The 23,627-nt window shown below is 35.7% G+C and overlaps 1 protein-coding gene across 5 annotated transcripts in view; it reads left to right on the top strand.

Annotated features, from left to right (window-relative positions):
• The window catches only part of LOC118181212 (glucose transporter type 1-like), a 289,653-nt gene that overhangs the window by 142,660 nt on the left and 123,366 nt on the right, over positions 1 to 23,627 (top strand). For all 5 annotated transcript variants that reach the window (XM_085820155.1, XM_035350293.2, XM_035350291.2 and 2 more), the window contains 2 exons: positions 13,869 to 14,029; positions 21,816 to 21,940. In XM_085820155.1, coding sequence (XP_085676281.1) covers positions 13,869 to 14,029; positions 21,816 to 21,940 — 286 coding nt within the window. The remainder of the gene's footprint in view (positions 1 to 13,868; positions 14,030 to 21,815; positions 21,941 to 23,627) is intronic.

Here is a 23,627-nt window from a genome sequence, read left to right as displayed (position 1 = left end):
AAAGAACTCTTTCCCAAAACGAATTATAAAACTGATTTAAAATGGATTCAGAATAGATTTTTTTCGTGGCGTCAGTATATGCTTACGTATCTCGCATAACTCAAAAACGAGTAGTCTCAGAACGTTGAAATTTTATATATAGGACTTCTATAACATGTAGATGTGCACCACAGGGATCATGCGCTGGTCCTGTCCTATGGAACGTGACTTTCAATTCGATCTTGTGCACTCAGTGGCCGGAAGGAGCGAAGGCATTTGCAGATGATGCTACATTCATCGTCAGAGGACACAGCAGGCACGTTCTCGAAGCCCGCTGCAATGACGTTATCTCGCAGTTTGACATGCTCTGCAACAAAAGCTGCGAATCTCTGAGCTCAAGTCGAAATATACAATATTCCATAAACCTGGCCAGACACTCGTTCGTAATCCATGTATTAACCTTAGACAAAAGAAAGTAAAACGAGTGAAAGAACTAAAGCTTCTCGGCTTATTAATCGATGAAAAACTTTCCTGGCTCCCTCATCTGAGAGCTCAATGCATTAAAGCTCATAGAATAGCCTCTCGATTAAAGGGCATGCAAGGCACAGACTGGGGGCTTCGGCCCCACATTCTAAAGATAATATACATCACAGTGGTAGAAAAAATACTTATCTATGGGGCGGCTATATGGGCACTTCCAATGACTATGAGGAAGCAACAAATTTTGAACAGCGTTCAACGCCCATTTGTTTTGGCCATCACGAGGGCCTACAGGACCACAGCGACTGCAGCAGCCACAGTGCTGGCTGGACTTATTCCACTGCACATACGGGCCCAAATGGAAGCGGTCATCGCAAAAGTCACTCTCCTTAAGCAACCTGCTCAATACCAGAACCTCCATTTCTCACCGGAGGACTTTGAGAGCAATCTACAAGTTGCGTAAGTACACCCTGCCCTTTTCTGCAAGAATGTCCATGCTTTTACAACGATGCTTAAAGACAACAACGATCACTCTAATGCCCTTAAGATTTACCGTATATACCCGGGTATAAGTCGAGATATTTTGGAAAAAAAAAAAAAAAAAAAAAAAAAACAAAGTGGGGGGTCGACTTATACGCGGGGCCATAAAAATTTAAAAGAATCGGAAGTTCAAAAATTTCTTTATATAATGCAGCTGTTTTCTTCCCGCACTCAAATTGGACGACTTATCAAATAAGTCACTTACTTGAAGTAATTTCATGACTTAAATTATGTGACGAACTAATCAGAGTTTCATGCTTCTGATTAGTTACCATCTGATTTGGAAGCAAAGGTTATGGAGTTTCAAAAATACGTTATCGATGTAAAAAAAAGGACTTCTTTTGAACTTTCCCAAATAGGGAATATGGAAGAAACCCCCATGTGTTTCGATCTACCCGAAAATAAAACAATTGACTGCAAAGGCAGCATTTTGATAAAAACGACCGGGCACGACGAAGGCTCTAGTAGTGACTGTAATAATACAGAGTTCGAGTCTGAAAATATGTATGATGACGATCCAATGACGACAGAAGAGTTCTATGAAATGTTTGGCGAATCTGACTATGAATCGGACGTTGAAGGATTTTGTTTATTTACCAAGGTATTTTTATCGTATATTTACTTTTTTTCTCAGGTGATTTTGAATAAATGTAGTACTTAAAATTTTTTTTTCGAAGTTTCTCGATCGATTTCGGAAGTGGGGGATCGACTTATATCCGGGTTTCTTATTTTCTACGAATTTTTTATGTCGAAGTGGGGGGTCGACTTATACGCGGTATGGACTTATACGCGGGTATATACGGTATATAGATGGCTCTCAGGTGAATGGAACGACAGGCTGTAGCTATACCATCAAACGAAATGGAAGCACCTTAAGGTCTTGGAAAGACTTTCTGGGCACAGGCAACTCAGTCTTTCAGGCGGAAGCCATACGCCAGGCAATCCTAGCAGCGAGTCAATTTAGCTACTCCACCGCACAAATACACACCGACAGCCTGTCAGCAATTCATGCAATTCGGAATCCTTTTCACAGGTCGCCCATCATAGGGCGCATTCAGCAAACCCTGCATCAGCACATCCTCATCTTCTGAATTAAAGCACACGCTGGACACCAGGGGAATGAGGAGGCAGATTTACTAGCCAAAGAAGCCGCGAGCAATCTCGATGCGGAACAACTGGCAATAAAATTACCAAAATCCTATGTAAAGAAGGCTGTTCTAAACGCCGCACTCAAGCAATGGCAGGAAGTGTGGAATTCTATTCCGCAAGGAAGAAGGACCTATGAATTCGCTCACAAAGTCAGCCTTGACAGAGAGGTATCTCAGCCACACATCACCAGATTTATAACGGGTCATGGTCCATTCCCCGAATATTTTCTAGAGCGAAGAATAACAAACACCAACATCTGTGTGTGGCCAGCCTGGTAGCCCGGACCATTATGTCACCTTCTGCCCACTAACACGAGAGTGGCACATGCCGTTTTACAACACAGATCCAGCCTATAAAAGATTCTTTATTCGCCAACCAGCTGTACTTAAACTCAAAAGTACTATGGACAGACTGCAAGCATTAGGCCAGGACTTGTGTGATTCGGCTTAACCACAACTCTATCCTTTCCACATACCAACCTTTATATCCAATGTACCTATGGCAATGCGCTTATGTATCGTGCCTTCATTAATTGTCACTCATTCTTACCTATGTTATTAATTGTCATTCATTATTTCATTAATCACCAGTGCATCTCCAATAATTGTTGCATACCATTACTTTAGCTTTAACTATCTAGATCAACGCACTTTTGTATCCAACTCACATCATTCATTTAAGTGTACCATCCCTGTCTATGTATGTAAAGCCATGTAGATGACTAATCGTCATGTATCGTTTTACTGTACAAGTACCATTTTCAGTGCATCTTCTGTAGTAATGTATCAGTGTTCAAGCGTATCATTTCTACTAATGTCTATATTGCCATGTAGGATAACACACGAGTATGTATAATCATTGTCATTTTTCGCATTAATACACAATTCAGTGTATCAGTTTTATTAATGTATATGTGTTAAAGGTTTCATTTCTAATAATGTATACATAGTCATGTAGGATAATTTATGTTCATGTATTTTTATTAATCGTCATCTTTCATATTTATCCACAAGTACCATCTTCAGTGTGTCGTTTCTAGTACTAATGTTCAAGTGTAGCACTTCTACTAATGTATTGTATAGCCACGTAGGACGATACGCGATTATGTGTAAATATTAATTGTCATCTCTCGCAATGATGCACAAGCATTACACTCACTGCAACATTTGTCAACTTACAGGTGCTTAAAATGTCTTATTTCTATTCATGTACGCATAGTGCAGTAGGATAATACATGATTATGTGTTATCATTACTTGTCATCTTTCGTATTAATGTGAAAATATCATTGTCAGTGTACCATTTCTATTAATGTATAAATGCATCATTTACCATGTTATAAATGTATATTAATGTATAAGTGTATCATTTCTATTACTGTATGTATAGCCACTTAGGATGATACACGATTACGTATTACCATTATTCTTCATCTATCGTATAATGTATAAGTGCCATTTTTAGTATTTCATTTCCATTAATGTATAAGTCTTTAAGTGTATCATTTGTACTAATATATATGTATAGCCAAGTAAGGTAATACACGAATGTGTAACCATTAATTGTCATCGTGTTTTTTTTTTTTTTTTTTTTTTCACAATTTTCACACAATTTTCATTCTCAGTGTATCATTTCTGTCAACGTATAGGTGTGTGTCTTTTTCATTGATGTGTGTATAGTCCAGTAGAATAATGTATGATTATGTGTTTTCATTTATCGCCATCATTCGTATGTGTTTATGCATATCATTTCTAGTAGTTTATATATAGTCATATAGGATGACACACGATTACGTGTATTCATTGTCATCTGCATTATTGCGCCAGTTGCGTCAGTGTTTCATTTCTTTTAATGTATAAGTGTTTATTGTTTACCTATCTCATTAACCACTTAGACCAATATACATTATGTATCCAATGTACCTATACCACCAATGTACCTGTGTATGAAACTTTTTATTAATTGTATACTGAAGCATATATATGCACACGCCCTTGTTTGTCCACGTCAATACCACATATTCTCCATTAATATATTTCCGATGCAGCCCTCTCAGGAAGTCGCCAGGGTTGTGTTGTTCTAAATAGGTGCGGGTACCGGACGACACCCGATTTGTCATATTAAGCCGTCTGGGTGTCCGGGCCCTGCATTCACCTGTCACCTGTAGATGTGCACCTCCCTTTTTAATTTCAATCAGTCACGCCAGAAGTATATATATATATATATATATATATATATACACATACACACACACCCATATGTAAGAAGCTGAATTCCGAAAATTGCGTTCTAAAGTAACCTGAATGTAAATTATGAAAAAAAGGTTTTACGGGGACTTGAATCATGAATAACAAAATTTCAAACTTTGAAAAAAACTTTGGGTTCACTCTTTTTTGATACTTCTACTAAATTTATATTAGGAGATAGTATAATCAATATTTCTTTAGTAAATAAATTATTATCTTACTTTGTAGCTATTGCGCAAGTATTAGAAAACTTGTTTTCGCACTAAGTGAATTTTAGATCCTTCAATATATATATATATACCCATTGTGTTACTCGGCTCAGTGAGCTCTGAGCTCAGTTTTTTATTCTTATATGTTGGTAAATTTGGCATTTTTTGTTTTAAAAATGATTGAATTACGTTCTTATCTTCCGGTTAAGGTTTTTATGCCTTTAGTTAATCTGCATGCAATATTTGTAGAATTATCAACAATTTAAAAGTTGTTTAAGTGCGGCTAAGCCTAAAGTTTTAACATAACAGCCAAGTTTGTTTGCATTTGAAACTTAGTAGAATAGTGAATTAATTCTTTCTGCACCTTCAGTGTCTTTTTGCCGAGTGGGACCAAAAGGAAACTTTTCGTTTTGTGCACCGAAAAAATCTGCCTTCCTGCCAGATTGCTTGTTTTTGCGTAGAAATTGTAATTTTAATTACAAATTTTTTAAAAAATTGTTTTAACTGTATTTGGTGTTTTGTTTTTCTTCATCTTTCAATTTTTAATGAAAATATTTTGAGTTTTTATGTATTTTTGCCTTGCTGCGAAGTGAGAACTGAGTTAATTGAATGAGAAATATATCTCTACTGAAATTTTAGGAAATACCGTATACGCTCGTGTAATGTCCTCACCCCAACTTTTTAGATAAATTTTATGTTAAAAAAAGTGACCAGCACAATGTTCGCACCCCCAAAACTAAAGATTTTCTTACTTAAATAAATATATATATATTATCATCGCCTTTTCCCCTTTAGTCAATAAACATCTTTAAAGAAAGAAAATGCATTTTTTTTTTTTTTTTTTTGTCTTTGTTTGGCGCCAGGATGGAAAACAGACTTTTCTTGCATTCTGGTGCAGCTGTTATTCAGTCATAACAAAGGCGCCAGCAATCCACTCGGCAGACGCGATAATAAACGAAGGCAGTCCAAACAGGTTTCCACCACACTGGCTTCCAGGAAGTACTGTTTTGTAATGAAATTGCTTTCCCCTCCTTTTTCCTTGGAGCATTCGCATATTTCAAGCTTTCCCTTTTCATTCCTGGTAGTTAGCAAGTAGCGTGCTTGAAATGTGGAAATACAGCAGCTATAAAGCAGCTTTTAAACTGAAAGTCTTAGAATTTGCGTAAAAAAATGGAAAAACAGTAGCAGCAAGAGTATATAAGGTGGACGAAAATTGTGTGCGCAATTGGAGCAAACAGAGTGATCAACTGGCGGCAACGAACAAAACAAGATGTGCATTTCGTGGCTCAAAATGCACGTTTCCGAACTTAGAAAAAAAGTAGTTGCGTGTGTTCGTGATATGCGTGCTCAAGGGTGCGCAGTAGCACGGAAAATGTGCCAAATAAGAGCGCTTGCTGCGGCATGAGAAGAAGATATTCCTACATCGCAATTCAAGGCGGGTGAATGCTGGTTGCGGCGAATGACGAAGCGAAATGGATTTTAATACAGTGCGTCAGACAGATTTTTTTTTATAAAGTGTGCAAGATATTAAAAGAACTAACGTTTATTTAATTTATGTTAAAGTAAATATTAAAATTGCAAGTGTTGGTTAATTTGTGCCTCTATATTGTGCTCCTGTGCCAACTAATATGCGCCAGTGTTGATAACGTAAAAGGGATAATTTACATTATATATGTGGATGGGAGAAAGTGAGTTTGTAAGTTTTAGGTAGCTATTGGACAATTTTAAATTTGATACTTTTATTACTTATGCCATTTTCTTCCACTTAGAACTTAACTTGGCTTTTGAAATGAAATTTAACCCAAAATTACTCACTAGAAAAAGCGCGACATTTGAACGACCTGTGTTAATGTCTGCACCTGCATTTTAGTGATGTAATTTTAATAAAAGAAGTTCGGACATTACGTCAGCGTATACGGTAAGTTTAAATTAAATGCAGGAAAAAATGCGTATACTTTAATATTCCATACAAGGAAGTCATGGGGTACACATGAGCTTTTTTTTAATTTGAGGATTTCAATCCAAGGTTTCCATTTTTTATATATTTTTCTCAGAGATGAAAGTTATCTTTCTTTACTTGATGTAGTTATGGTAGTTCGGTCCGAGGTTCGAATCCCGCGAACGGGCTGGCTGCATGGGCGTTTTTGTGGTTTTCCCCATGTGTAACGTGTATACGAGCCGGTTTCCCTTAGAAAGTCCTCCACGAAGGCATCCCTCCCCTTAAGCAGATAGCCCTCGAGGCTTTGCCATAATCACACACACACTTGATGTAGTTAAGAAATCAAAACTGCTAGAAAGCGAAAGAATAATACGTAAATGTTAGCAGTTCCCTTTGTTACAAATGCTTCTTTCTGTTACATCTCCTTCGACAGATACCAAACATGGAGCTAGTTTCGATTTTGATAGTTCCTCTCTCCAGAGATAAGTGCTCTTCCTTAATAACTTTGAAAATGTTAATATTCTATCAATTTCATGTCCAAATTTTCAGGATGGGAGAGAAACCATGAAAAGAAAGATAAAATTGAGTTTATGTGTGTATATGCACTTTGACCCCGCAACATCGGCGGAGTCGTCCGGAGTGGTGTCGCAGCCGATCATCGTGGCTGGCATCGTTTAGTTCATTTAGACTGGCATCGTCCGATGAATCTCGCTTCACTCTTGAAGCAGATGACCACCGCGTTTGTGTGTGGAGAGGACAGGGCCAGCGGTCCCAATCAGTCTTTGTTTTACAAAGGCATACATCCATAACCGCTGGTGTGATGGCGTGGGGCGCTATTTCTTATGACAGCAGGTCATCTTTAGTCATTCTCAGTACTCTAACAGCTCAAAGATATGTTGATACCATCCTGCGGCTGGTTGCATAACCCTTCATGGCACGTGATCCAAGGATTCCAGCAAGATAACACAAGGCCACATACCGTTCGCATATCTCTGGACTGTCTCCGTGCGGTTAATACTCTTCCTTTGCCAGCAAGGTCGCCAGACTTTTCACCAATCGAGCAAGTCTGGGTCATGGTGGGCCGCCAGATTCGGGCACCACAAAATATTGCAGATTTGGAGCGATAACCGATAAATGCCTGGCAGAATGTGTCGCAAGATGACATTAGGAACCTCTACCACTCCTTGCCTCGATGAATTTAAGCATGCATTGCCGCCAGGGACGGTTCGACCAACAAATAATTTGAACACTCATTGGGTGATTGTGAGCCGTGAACAGGTACTATGACATTGAATTTTTAATGATTTTGTTGTCTGTGTATGAGCTATACACACATTAAATTTCATCAAAAATAACTACTACTTTCATGGTGCTTCGATTTTTTTGCAAAAGTGTGTATAGATATAGAAAAGTGTAGTAACAAGTAATTCCTAAATGAGAGGTTCGGAAAAGCACGATTTCACTGTAAACATTAGCTACAACTACACATTTTTTTAATGTGTACTTTATTTTTGTTTACTGAGTTAATGGAATTATTTGATGTTCTGTTATGTCGCTATGCGTTCAGCATCCACGCAAATTACAAGTGTTACCACTACGCGAAAAGGAAAACCATTATTTTACAAACTTGCAACTAGCCTGTCCTCGACATTGCTATTCCGAAAGACATACAATTTTTACTTAATAGTAAATAATTTGAATGAATACTAATCAGCATATAATCTTCCTTTCAAATTTAATCAATTTTGAAGTATTTAATAAACCGAAAACTCTAAAGTAAACGTGCTTCTTAATAATTTCAATTTTTATTTTATAATCTAATTGATATAATTTAAAATCCATTTAATTTATAGTATATCCACTTCGCAGTTTTTAAGCATTAGTTTAAAATGTTTTTAGTAAGATACGATACGTATTGATCAATACGAATCCTTTGGCTTTCGTCCTCTCTCTACTTTTGTTGGGGGTGGGGGAGTCTTTGAACGAAGTTTGGGCGTCCGCAAAATTTCATTTCATGCTTACCCTGTCTCGCCAGTTTTGTCTTTTTACTCCGCTGTAAAATTACTACTTTACGAATACTGAACGGTGTAAAACAAATTTGCCATATTCATGAGATTTTACGAGAAGCTGTATATATGGGACAAATGCAAATTCCCTACTCGGATTATGGAAAGAGGAAAAAAGCGTTGCAGTTTTCCCTTTCCTCCAGCCAGGTAATCCGATTTCTTCCGGAAGACATTCCCAGATCGAGGTGAACTCTGACATTTGAGACGGAGGATGTGCGTTTGTTGCCCTGGCAACAATTGTGACGTCAGTGCTATTGCCAATCCCTCTCCGTCCAGACAGAGGAGTCCTCATTTCGTGCGACGGTGGTACGGAGGATGATATTTCTCTTACCTTCTAGTAACATTCTTTCATTATTGCAACAGGATTTTCATTTTTTATCGTTTCATCTATAGCAAGTTTTCATCTTTCGAGGAAGTGTTGCTGTTTCACTTAGCTATGAAATCCTGTTCGTTACAAATAAAATATCAGAAGTATGAAAGGATGCTGTTGCCAATGGACGATATGTAAGATTTACTATTTATCAAAGATATGAGGGGCACTCAGAAAGCTTTTGAAATTTTCCGGTGTGAAAAGAGGTAAAAATAAAGCTGTTATTGCGTATTTAAACTGGAACATTTTCTGTATGTTATACGCTGTACCACGTTTTAATACTATCTAAGTGTAGTATAAGCTTGAAAAATTCCAACTAAAATCCAGTTTTACTTCAAGTCTAAAAAAAGAGAAGTATAAAAATTCATGTAAAAAAAAAAAAAAAAAAAAAAAAAAAAAAATAAACAACCTTAGTCAATGATACTTTTGTGGTACAAGCAGATATACAAAACTGGCACGTAGAAATAAGGAAGTGATTAAATAATAAAATTGCATTATCTTTGTCATCAGAGCATAAATTAAGTTATTAAACCCAGCTAAAGCATTCTGGAAGTAAAAATAACATTTCTCTTTTTTGCTTACGTTTTAGGTTACATATTACTAGAATTGTAATCTTATTTTCTATCTGTCTTATGTATTCCATATCGAAGCAATTTACTTCTCAGAAATTAAGCTTTTAGTTAATGACTCAGTATATTTTAAATAAAAATCCTGAAAAACTGTACTTAAATTTAGATATCACGATTTAAAATTATCAAAACAATTTTCTGATTTCATCGATAACGTGACAAAGATATTTTTGGTGTTAAAGCTATGCAAGCTTTTGGGTCTTGTAGTGAATAACAAGAAAAATAAGAACCTTAACTAAGACCTAAGATATGTTTTCACGGAAGCTTGAAGAAACCTTAACCAGTAGGTAGTAAATGCATGGTAAAAGTAAAACAACGAATGATGGGCAATGCAACACCGATAATGCCATAGGTCTTTCTGAGATGTTGTAGATCAGTCTGTAAGGATCTTAAGTTTTACTAACGTTTATTTTATTTTAAAACTGTACTGTACTGTCTTATTTTCTACACCTGGCCAGAACAAACACCTTAAACTTGTTTATGCAAATTATACTTGCTAACGCTGAAGTATTTAAGTTGTGGCTTTTCGCCAAGGACAGAGTTAGATGGAGAGAAAGTGAGCCGCCTTACCACTATTTCACGCGAGTTTCAATCAGTTGCTGTCTGCCTTTAAAGCCAGAGGTTTTAGTCCTCTTGAAAGCTAAAGACGTATTGTAATTTTCCGCAGTTTGCGTAGTACATACGTAATAATTTAAAAGGCCAGTCTTAGCGTTAGTTAATTGTGTAAAGCACTCAAAGTTACTCTTAATTTTACTTAGTTAGTAGTTTATATTTTTACGTTCACATCACAAGTGGTTGGTCTTTGTATCCCGAAGTGTGGGAGCACCTGTAATATCGTGGAAAATAAAGGGGTAAAGTTAACACTTCTCGCTTTTGTCGTCCATTCCACACATATTTGAACATAGCTTGAATAAGCTCCCTGTTCCCATTCAGGATACGTCATGTTCCCGAAGTAGATTAAGAGAAATACAAATCCTGATAAGTCTTGTGTCCATAAGATGAAGGGAAAATTCGAAAACTTCCCCTCAAGCATCAACTCGGACTTCATTCCAAAGTGAAGCTCGAGGGAGGGAGGAAGACCTGCCTCATATTTCGCTGATTTAACACCTCATGTTCGTATTCGGTTAAATCTGAAAGCTCACTTCGCCGAAGTTGGTGTACGAAATAAACCACTGGTAAAACGGCTTCGTACTTTAGATCTTGGACAAGTTCACAATTTCATGGGTAGTTCGGCACAAATGCCCAACGGATCTGAAACTGCCAAATGAATTCAAGAGCACGTGCCTTTTGAACTGCATCTATTACGCAGAAAAAAATAGGTGTCTGTATTAGTTTGCTCTGTTATTTTAAAAGGAAAAACTTCTCCGTATTCCTTGTTTTTTTGCTTAATAATGAGAAAATATTTAAAGTTTGCCTTCTAGAAAGTATAAACGAAAATTTGAACTTCTGTTTTCAAACAGAGTAAGTTCTCCAATCCCTCACTTCCCCACGCCTCAAGAAAGTGAACCTTTGCAGGTTACGAAAGCATAACATAAAAAAAAAAAAAAAAAAAAAAAAAAAAAAAAAAAAAGCTCAAAATGCTTCGCAGAATTGTAAATTCTTTTCGAAATTTAGTTTTAAAGAACTGTATTGAAATCCAGTTATCTTCTAATTTATGTAACTTGCAAAACTCAAATTGTACCTTAAAATTAAAATTTTCGTTAATAGTATGTAAAACTTTCAAAGAAATTAATTTTTATTGTATAACTATTATTACTTAAAAATCTAACCATAAAACACGAATTCTCAGAAATGAAGTTTGAAAAATGGCAGAATGCAATAAATTATGCTGACAGCTTTAGAGAAACCACTTAACACTGTGAAAATTAAACTAGGTAAACTTCTTTCACTAATTAACTAAATGAAGCACTTTAATTACAATAGGATAATAAAATTAAAACGATGAATATGAAAGCGCCTATCAGCAATTTCAGTTTATTTTAATGGATTAAGTTATTTAGGTTACAGCAAAATATGCGAGGGTTATATCTCTGCGAAATAGGATGCCTTCATGAAGGACGTTTTAAAAGAGAACTGTATGGTATTCATATTGCATAAAGGAAAAGCTACGAAACCTCCTATGCAGCCAATTGGTTCGCCCAAATTTCAAAGAGTAATTTTATCTTTTAGTCTCTGGTGGGCACATCAAACTTTCGAGTTGGGCGAATCATTTGGGGGGGGGGGACTGAAAAAACTAAAATAGTGTAAAAATTAAAATTCAGTTACAGTAGAACTTTAGTCAAATTTCCCAGCAAAGATCACTTTTTCGCATGTATCATTTCGCATTTTTGATCTCGAGTTAAGTTTTTCTAAAAATGACGATTTCATTTCCTCATCCATCGTTCTCCGGACTATAGTTTAACCGTGTTAATCGTTTATATAGGGAAGGCTTTGTATATTTATTACTGAGGTGTGCAAAAATTAAAGACAGAATAGAATTTTGACATGCAACAGCATGCAGCACTCTTTCAAACGAATACAAAGCATACCATGACATTGTTGAAAAGTAAGATGAACAACATTTACTAAGAAAGGAATGCAGATGGTGCCAAGAAGCTGCATTCAAAAAGACAACACTTCTGCCCTACTGTGCTCAAAACCCCCTTTTGAATAGACAGCAAGAATATACAAGCAGGTTAGAAAATTAGAATTCTCAATATGGCGTACGCCCCCTCTGTTCACGTTTGTATGGCATCACGGCCTTTTCCTCTTTCAGCGCTGTTTGTTGCTGCGAGATAGTTGATGGTGGTTAGCGACGTGCTGCCAAGCAACTCTTGTGAAATGTTTATTATGTGTTCGATTGGATTTAGGTCACTAGACTACGGGCAAATCTGTGCTGCAAATATCTTCAATAGTTGAGCAAAAGCTTCCGAAAAGTTGTTATTTATGGTGTTGAAATCGGGGTTTAGCACATCCTCAAAAATTTGGATGTGGAAAATAGTGGTTACCAGTGATACAATTTCCATGAAAGATGTGAAATTCCGTAATCGCCAGGTGTTATGGATTGCCAAATTTGAACTCTGCCGCATATAAGCTAGTTTCTTTCGACATTGTTCGAAAAGCGATTGTATATGTCGTGGTTTCTGTGTGTCTTTAAACGTTTGGAAACACTGGTGACACTAAATCGGCTTTCATCCTTAAAGACCACTCCCCCCCACTGCCGAATTCCCCAATTCTTTATACAGTTGTCCTGTCAGATAAAAATGAATGATTGTGAATCCAACGACGGTTTTTAACAGCTGACTTTTTAAAGCCCCAGCTGACCTGCCGCCTTACCGTCAGGGCGAAATATCTGTCTATCCATAGTATGTGCCGTCTCCGATGGGTAGGCGCTAGTAGTATATGCTGTACTGCTTGTCACCGTCGTTCAGAAGGTATAGTAGTTAATGACGCTCACTCCTGTAGAGAAGAGCCGAGTTCGAATCAAAGGGGCACTCACATTGCTCTCCGATCCGAAAGAAGGGTGGGAGATCTTCAAATCGCCCTTTGTGCTTTGTCGCAGAATTCCAAATTGAGGCGAAAGTTTAATAATTAGCTACGTACAACAATACCTCAATCATCTATGGTGCTGGCCTTGCGTCGTCCGAAGGCCGTACTGGTTGCCGAGCGAAATACCGATCTATATGCACTATCATCACCAAGATTATAAAACGTGACATCGAGCTGCATCCAGAAGTGCGTCGTTGCATGTTAGTTTCATCTCCTGTCTGTCGTTGATATCTCCTCACTTGTGCAATAACATACTAGTCCTCTGTCGCTGTGATTGCTCGTGGATCATTAAATTTTCGGGTAGCTGTTCCCGTTGTTAGAAATGATGTCGAATCTTGTGAAATGATGCTGAATGTGAATCCGGAATAACTAGACATTTTACAGCTTTCAATGGTTCGATAGAACTCCAGATGTTGTGCACAAGATTGTCTTTTGGGCATATTTCAGATTTACGGCGTGGGCTTGTGCAGTATCCTTTACTGAAACTTTGAGCGTGTACCGCCCTCGTATTGTATATTCTCTCATATAATATATTGTTTATATACAATGTGTAATAGTTTCCTGGCATAATAGTTTTCTTCCAGTCATCGTATTTTCCCTCCATGCAATCGGAAAAGAATAGATCGATGTTCCACTATCAGCAAAGTAACGTGTTTTGACTAATCGTAATATAATTGTACTTGAAACGCATCCTAAAGGGCATGAACTAAATCGAATTCTTTTTATATGTGCAGGTAATCCAAGGTTTTATCAGTTCCGTTTACCATTCTCGGACGGGCGACATCATCTCTGAGGATTTCCTCAACCTCATCTGGTCGATCGGAGTCTCCATCTTCGCCATCGGGGGGATGATCGGAGGAATAACGGGTGGCATCGTCGCCAACAAATTTGGAAGGTAAGTCTCCTCAAGGTAATTCTCGAATGTGATTGTGATATTTGTGAGAAGGATTCAAAACATAATTTAGACTTGTTAGGTCAAGAAAATTTTAACTGAGCATAGCACTGTAATACAATGTTATAGATGCCTTTCAGTATTTTTCGACATGCATCTACCAGACATTGAAAATGCAACGCTAAAAAGGAGTGGCCAAAAAGTGATGAAACTCGGCAAACGGTAACGAACAATGAGTGATCTTTATTTCGAAATGATGTGCATAATGCAGAGTGAGAACAGCGTTTGCTCAGTAGGTTAGGTTACAGCAGGACCGGACACTTCGACGGCTTTTAGACTAATCGGGCGTTGACTGGCACCGCCAGTGTCCCACAAACGCTTCATCAGGTGCCTACTAGAAGAATTGATAGTTGTTACATGAACATAGAGAGGCTGATTTACGTATCATATACACTTGACTATAGATATTTTGCATATTATACTATACATTTAATTATTATACTATACTTTTACGTATTATACTATACATTTACATATTATACTATACATTTACATATTATACTATACATTTACATATTATACTATACATTTACGTATTATACTATACATTTACGTATTATACTATACATTTACATATACATTGCATATCATATACACTTGACTATACATGTACACTGCGGAAAAAAAAATGGGACAGTTCTATATCTCCCGTTCTACTGAGCCGATTAACAAAATTCAATTTGCGTTCTTATTGTCTCGAAAGCGCGACTTATGATATATATTAGATTTATATATAGCTCTATTCTAACATAGTTATTTTGACACGAAATTGGACTGTTTCTGAAGTAACATAAAATGTTTTCCCATATTTCGATTCTACGACTCAAATTATGCCTAAATATGAAATTTTGTAAAATTTGGTGCGAAATTTACGGAAAAATTCAGAAATTTATGTTGGCGCTTTTTTTTCAAGTTTGGGCCAAGAATAGTTCACTTGGTGAACTTCTTAATACATGGCAACCTGTCTTCCTTTCCCGTAAGCGAAAAAAAAGTTACAATCGTTTCTTTTTTCCAATAATGTTCTTTATATTATATTTTTAATTATAATTATTATTAATTTTTTCTTTTTCGAATTCCATTTTAATTGTTTAAGTCGCATGGTTTCTTTCGAATAACTGTTTTAAAAATTTCTATTTTACCCATTCGAACTGCATAGTTTAAATAAAAGGTGCATCGTTTATTTTTTTTCAAATAGTTTTCTTTATATTTTTTGCTATAGTTATTATTTTAGGTAATTTTTAGACTTTTATTTTAATTGTTTGTGTTGCGTTGTCTCTTCAGATAATTGTTTTAAAATTTATTTATTCATTCAAACTGAAATTTAAATTAACTGAAGCATTTTAAATATATTTAGTAATATAAATTTTCCAGGATCCTATTTTATTTATTTGAATTGCGTTTCTTTCGGAAGAATACTTTGTGTCCCAGACTACGATGCATCTGGAAACTTAATATATTAAAAGAGAAAATACAGTAAAGGACAGTTAACACGCTTTTCAATGTTCCGTTCAGAAAAGATATATAAATGAGAAAGGTGCATAACCGACATCTTAGCTTAGGATGACTCGCATATATTGCTTTAAATAGCTGTAAAGACATTAGGTATTTTTTGGAAGCAAAGGAGATGAAAAATTAGCAACGCTTTCGTCGGAAATCGAATTGCGAACCTTTCAATTACGTGCTGAGTGTGCTGACCACTACACCACAAAGGGTCGCTAAGAAGGCGGGAGAAATACCTTATATAGCTTTAACATTGTGCTTATTGCTTTACAGAATTTTATCATTCTACATCTAGTTTCTTAAAATGTTATTCATATTTAAGTTAAATATTTTATTTTTGAAATCGTAAGACTTAAATACAAGATTAAAAAGTATTAAAATAAAAAAAAATGTTAAATTTTATGCAAAAATTTATTTTTTCCCTTAATGGCCTGCTCTTTTTCTTCAGACATTCTGCAAGTATATTAAAAATCATCCAACTTTTCGAAACATCTTGGTATTTCTGAAATTCATTTTAAATAAAGTTATCGGCTTACATTTCATAAAGGCCCACAAATGGCCGAGCGGTAAAGTCGCTGAACACTGGTAGTCCGCTCCGGGGTTCGAATCCTGGCGAACGGGCTGGTTGCATGGACGTTTTCGTAGTTTTTCTCATTGTAACGTGTATGCCAGCTGGTTTTCCATAGAAAGTTCTTGACGAAGGCATCCCTCCTTTTAGGCAGATAGCCCTGCTTTGCCGTAACTTAATAATCAAATTCAATCCATTTCATCAGTATTTGGTCAGAGCCTTTATCAGTCTTTAGATTCTAAGCATTTTTAAGACATGAGATGAAAGGAAAGACTGGTTTCATCAAGAGGGAAAACGTCTTTAGGTGACATCCACATACATCACTGGATAAATTTTTGAATATTCAAATAATTCGACTAAGAAATCATGGGATTCTCCGTTTATGATGATATGATGTTTTATAACGTAATTTAAATTTATACAAACATAAAGTCGAAAACTAATCGCTCCTCACTTTAATCTGCAATGATATTGTTAAGAAATATCCAGGAGCTTTCCCGCTAAGCAGTTTTAGGGCTTCCATAAAATGGTAAGGGAAGGCAGGGTTGCCACATTTGGCGACAAAATTGGCGATATGCCATGGACGGATGGAGAACCTTCTGGAACGAATTCTTACCGGTTTAGCCCAGAAAGTTCTCGAACACAAGCCGAAATCTATATAAACCCTGCTGGTCCGCAGTCAGAGTGTCTCGTCGAGAGGGCGAGTGTGTGTGTGCCTCGTCTAGCGAGCTGATAGTCAGTCATTGAGGGAGTGTCTCGAAGTCTAGTGCCGAGTTGGTCGTCAACTGCATTGAGAGAGTCTTTTAATGTATCGCGAGTTAGTGCATCGTCGAGTTTTGTCTTAGACTGTGCTGAGTCGAGAGCTATACCCTTGTGTATCGTCGAGTGCACCGCGCGGAGAGTCTCGAGAGTACGAGGAGCTCTGAGAACGACCAAGCAGAGTCGGGAGCTGTACTCTGATGCTTTGCAGTGAAGCTTTCTCCACCGTGATAGCCTGATAACCTGGCGGCTGTGTCGCTGATCGTGTCAGCGTGTTTATAGTAGTTCATCGACGACTGTAAAAACGGGTTTTGGAGCTGTCCTGACAATACTGACCAATAAAGTGTGTTTCGATATTCCATCAAGAAGTGGTGTCATTCACTCCAAATCCGCACAAACCCCTTAAACGTAACAATATCGTTTTTGTCTTTTCTGTTAGCACAAGCTCAATTTATGGTATTTGCTTGTGTACACGTTCAAGTGTTTTCTCTTCGAACACCCAAATTCTTTAAAGTATTCTGAAAGTATATTCAAAAGCATCCAACTTTTCTAAACACCTTGGTGTTTCTGACAGCCAAATTCCCCTTCAAATTTTTGCTTACTCTTCTCCCTAATTTTCTTCCGTTCTACATTTATTTTCAGTGCTCACCAAAAGAAAGTTAAGATTTTTGGATTGTTGTACTTCCATGAATTTTGCATTCTTGTCAATGTTTTTAAAATATCAATTGCATCAAATGCATTTTAGTGGAAGACAGCTTTTCATTTTCTAGGCATTTTTAACTATAAATAAAATTTAAAGCAAAGTCCAAAGGATAAATATTTTAATTAAAAGATTTTTTGCTAAGTGACAAAGAAATAAAACAGTCTAGCAGTGTTTATTCTGTACCATTGAGTGACCCTATTATTATATCGACTACAAATAATCTAAATCATATTAAAGATAATTTTTTTATACAATCTATAACACGAGAGAAAATTAGCTACTTAAAACATTCTTTCGAAGAGGATTAATGTAAAAATTTATACTTATGTGTATAATTTTTAAAGCTGGGACATGACCCAATCTGTCAACTTTCTGTTTGCTTAAAAACATTGTGAAAATAAATATCAAACGAACTTTCTAAGTTTTAGACAATTCAATTTAAATGCAGTTAAAGTAAAGTAGCAGACGATAACACGCCGAAGGTGAAAATTTACTGTTACAAATATTTAGGAAAGAAAAAAAAAATTTTTTTTTAAAGTTCAAAATTTGAATAATATCATCTATAATTAAAAAAAATATCTTCAATTTGAATTTTGTCAATTGGCACAGAAGAACGGGAGATATAGAACAGTTTTTTTTCGCAGTGTACACTTCACACTTTTCACCTTTTTTTATGATTTATCTTTAAAATTTGTGTTTTTAAATAATTCAAAAAAAATTTTCAAAAAAATTATGAATTATAATCTATAAAATATTTACCATCTTCTTAAAGTAGACGTATTTCTAAGCACACCTACAAAAATTAGTTTTTGATTAAAAATTTCCGAAGACATACATGAATTTATATATTGACGCGTTTTGAAATTTGGCATATTAGTTGAAAGCGATAAAACATCAAATGTGGTTTAGACACTTAGCTAAAATTATTTGAAAGTAGGAACGAGTGACCTTTTTTCCGCTCAAGCACAATGTAAAAAGGTAGTATGAACGAGGTGCCTTTTTTCCGTTCCGGCGTAATGGAAGGGCAAGGAAAAGTGGTTCCTATATATTAAGAAGTTCGCCAAGTGAATTATTTTTGGTGCAAACTGAAAACATTGGACTTATATAAATTTTTGGATTCCTCCGTAAATTTCGCACCAAATTTTACAAAATTTAATATATAGGCATAATTTGAGTCGTAGAATCGAAATATGGAAAAAAATTGGCATGTTTTTTCAGAAGAAGTAAGATTTTGTGTCAAAATACGTATGTTAGAACAATGCTATGTATAAATTTAATATATATCCTAAGTCAGGCTTTCGAGATATAAAATACGCAATTTGAATTTTGTCAATCGGCCCAGTGGAACGGGAGATCTAGAATGTCTTTTTTTTCGTAGTTCGCATATCATATACACTTGACCACACTACATATACACTACGTATATATTGCTACTCATTTTATGCTAATCACATATTGTTGCTTACATACCATATGATACACACATTTTATTACTCGCATATTATTACTTAACATATTATAGCTGACTTTGTTGTTCCCATAACTTGCATTTTGCATATATGTTCTTACTCGCATATTGTATCCCATTTTGCTATTCACATATCTTAAACTCGCATATCAAACATTTTGAATGCAGAAATTATTGGCATATCTTACATTTGGCATACATTGAATTACTCTTATTGTTACCCACACATTGTTATTCACATATCGTTCATTTTACATGCACAGTATTACTCACTTATTGTTACTTACAAAGCATACATTTTGTAAACATTGTTATTCGCGGATTATTAATCACATATTAGTTATATTCACTTACATATTAATTCGCGGATTATTACTCAGTAGGTTGTAGGACCACATTGGACGGCGATACGCGAAGCAACACGTCTAGGTACAGAGTCGATGAGACTACGGATAGTGTCCTGAGGAATGGATCTCCATTCTCTGTCAATCATTTCCCACAGTTCATCTTCTGAGCGCGGCAGTGGTAGGGTCTTCAAATGGCGTCCAATCACAACCCAAATGTGTTCGATTGGAGAGAGATCGAAAAAAAAAACGGAAGCATCTGCACACCTTGCAGAGCACGTTGGCTAATGCAAACAGTGTGCGGTCGGGCGTCAATCTGCTGATAAAATGCACTGGGCACCTCCTGAAGGCAGAGGAGTGTCACCGGCAGCAGTATATCCACGTATGTTTGGGTTGGATATATTGGATAATGGTTTACGTATGTAAAACAAATAGTCACTCAAATGTAAAAGCTGTGAATGGAAAGGTATAGGTTGACTCAGCCTTTCATCCCTTGAGTGTGTTGATAAAATGAGTACCGAGTTCGCTTGAGGACCAAACACCGAACGTCTTGCGAAATGCTGACCACTTCTCCAAGACCTATGCTCATGCAACCCTTGGCCCACAGTCCAGAAAGAAGTTATCTGGCACTGCAGGCCATGCCTCTGTAAGGGCTGTTGCGCCACCGAGTTTAGTGTATATATAATTAGTAAGGTATTAACTAGTAAATAAGCGATTTCTCCAAAGAGGAAAAAAGTTCTATAACAAATTCAGCAGCAATCTTGGTAGCGGTCTGTAAATGTAAACTCCTTTAAAGCTTTCTCATATACAATTCTTGGTAATGAAATATGTTGTTGTGACTTATACCGCCTGATCGACAGTAACATCAGGTCATTTGAGATTAGAGTAAGCCCACGAAATTCATCGTGGTAAGGAGTCAAGATTACTCTTGTCGTTGGCAAGAGCCTTGGGCACTATACTAGTGACAGTACGACTAAGCCCAGTTCTGCCCACAATTTTCATTTAGTAATGACAGGTCCGAGGGGTTTCCCATGCAATTTCGCATAATAATTTGGAGCGCAAGAAGGAAAGAAGGATATTTTTACTTTTATATTCCATATTTTTTAATGAACTAATAAACTTTTGCTGAAAAAGTACGAAGGACACTGAAGCATTTAAAAACTGAAAATGAGTAGAAAATTAATGCAACTTATAGTACTTAACTTTAAATTTACATAGTTAATTAACATAACTCATTAATAAATTAGTCTCTTTTATAAAGTTTTACTCATAATTTTTCATGAAAAATACAGAATAAAAATGTTTAGAAAAAGGAGGATTACCTCTATAAAAATTGCTTAGTTAATTATCAAATTACTTCACATTTGTTTCACTTCATTTTCACGTTTGTTAATCTGCTACTGTTGTGGTGCAAATTATGTCTTGTTTTGTTTCCGTTTATTCTGAAGTGTCGTTGACATTTTTTGCTCTTCCAAATCTTTATGCGAATATGCATTTATAACGTTTAAAACCTGAAAAACGCATGTGTTCCATTTTATCGTCATGCGAAGATTTTGTAGGTGCTTTATTTTTTACCACGATATTTTCGACAATGGTTTTAAACTGCGAAGATTCTGAACCACTTTATTTTCGACGACGATGTTTTGTATCACAATGTTTTAGAATTGCGGAGTTTTCTCTTTGCTTTCTTTTCTCTCCAGATGTTTTGTACCGCGACGATTTCGCCTTGCGTTTTTTTCGTCCACGACGTTTTTGGCTGTAGCATATAGTATATGGCATTATAAACATCTTTTATGAAGTAGACTAATGCTTCAAACGTTCATAATTATTAACTGGATTTATAAAATAAACATGTTTTAATATAAACAAATCATTAAAATGTAAAATAAAAATTTAAACTATTAGGAAATGCATTTATTGCTTTTAAATCTGGTTTTCCCCCTCCAGAGGCGCAGCCCGACCTTCCTGGCAGACGTCGCCCCATCGCCTTTTTGCGGTCTGCGTCTTTAAATCTCTGTTTTCTGTTTATTATACAATGCAGTTATAATTTGAAATATAAAGATTTTACGCTTTGTTGAATAGCAATATTCCGGGAACTGGTTGCTGGCGAGGCTGCAAGGAGGAGGAGGAATTGAATATCTTATGTTCTGCGCAGTTAATCATTAATGAGCCAACCTAAACTTAGCAAATTTTGGAGACATTCAATGACTTAATTAATGATAATTTATGGGATTAGTTAACTGGCATCTAAATACAACAATCGTATTTTAAATGAAAAATGTATTTTTCTGTCTTCTTTTTTAAATAGGCTTCCTATTTTCTGTTTTTATAAGATTAGACTGTTTTAAAACCACTTTTCTAACTATCATTCATCCATTTCTTTCCAGGAAAGGTGGTCTATTGTTGAATAACATCATGGGTTTGGCTGGTGCGGCGCTGATGACTTTCAGTAAATCTTCGTACAGTTTTGAAATGCTCATTCTGGGACGTCTGACTATGGGTTTCAACTGCGGTAAGTCCTCAAAGAAAGAATCATTGAAAATGAAGAAACATGTGGCAATAGTTCCACGTTAAAAATAAAAGTGCAATAATGTCTGGATCGTAAGCCTGTATGAGCGTATAATTGAGAAGGTTGAAATAATGTAATTTGATCTGAAAATTTTTACTTTTATAGATCCTTGATATGAGGGAACTTGATATGATTCTAAAAATAGTTTTAATTGCCTAGGTTTCAGATATTAATGAAATAAAATGCAAATATAATTGAGCAGTATCCATTTTTTGTGACAGGTGCTTTGAAAGGACCAATTTAATTCAATTATTAGGTTAATTTTTCTGTTTAACATAGATCTTAATCAATTACTATCTCACTTTTACCGATTTTCTTTTTTCCCTACTTTAAAAAATACTTTTAATTTAATAAAATAATTAAAATTCAATAAAATTTTGAAAATTTTTGAAAAATTTAACTTTCATCCATATTTACAATAAAAATGAAATGCTTCTTAGCGATTTTTTCCAAATCGAGTAGTTTCTTTTAATGTTACGTTGAAAAGTTTTTAATAAATTATTCTTTTGAGCATACCCTTGCCTAACGATCAAATTTATCAACATATAATTTTATTCCCCCCCCCGTCGGGTAGAAATTAAAATAGTTTTCCGAATAAGGCTTGTTCAAAGTCGATGTAATTTGCCGGCTCTAACAATTCGATTTCCGAATTCGATTGATGGGCATCAGGGACCGACATTCAAATCATAACGTCTGTCTGATGATTAATCTTATTAACCTCCTGACCTAGGAATGAAATTCAAAACTGATGGATTATAGGAAAATTCAAAACTGATGAAATTATAGGAACAAAAGATTTCATTGTAAAAAAAAAAAACACTTTAAATAGATATAATAACCTTCTAATTTCATACTTTATAATCCGAACTCATTTCGAAGTGACTGTTGAGATGCATCAAAATCTGCTTTAACATTAATAATAATAAATAACTCATTCCAAACGTCATTATATGTCAAAGGATTAATAAAAATCAGTATATCCTGTACTCCTGGCATCCGAAATTGCTCTTTTAACAAACTTCATGGTTTATGCGCTCTCGACGAAGTAGATTGAAGTCAATTTAATAAGTTTAAATGAAGTGCGGGAAAAAATGCTCATATTCCGTACAAAGGAAGTCATGTGATTTACGCATCATTTTTTTTCTGTCTTTCACTAAGCAAGTTGAAAATAATTTCGTTTGGCCTTTTTTAAAATTTCAGGAGGCCTTGGACTCACCAGTCGCAGAATAGCTGAAATAATCATACAGCTTTGGAAGTCCTCGCTAATCGATTTGGAAATCGTTTGGAATCGTCGGTAACATTTCTGGTTTCATGAAAGTTTTGTATTGGGACACTGATGGAATTTTACGAATTGCAGTGAAAATTTTATAGTTTAGAAATACATTAAATTCATCATACAGAGAAGTGTACTGGTAAATGAACATTACGCAGTTAATTTAACACTAAAACTTAATAATTTGGGTTTGAATAGATATTTAAAGGTGTGTTACATTTGTGTCTCAGAAGAAAATCGCATATTGAAGTTGTTCATCCATACAGCAAAATCTATCCGTTGACTATAATCTGTTACGAAAATTGTTTAACGCAGATAATCTTATACGGACAGAATTCAAGGATCGATTTCAAAATT

This window comes from Stegodyphus dumicola, chromosome 7 (genome assembly GCF_044657685.1).
Source record: "Stegodyphus dumicola isolate Sdum_Otavi_A_Nest chromosome 7, ASM4465768v1".
NCBI classification, from domain to species: domain Eukaryota; kingdom Metazoa; phylum Arthropoda; class Arachnida; order Araneae; family Eresidae; genus Stegodyphus; species Stegodyphus dumicola.
Note: the sequence above shows the minus strand (reverse complement) of the source record. Positions and strands in the feature narration are given on the sequence as shown.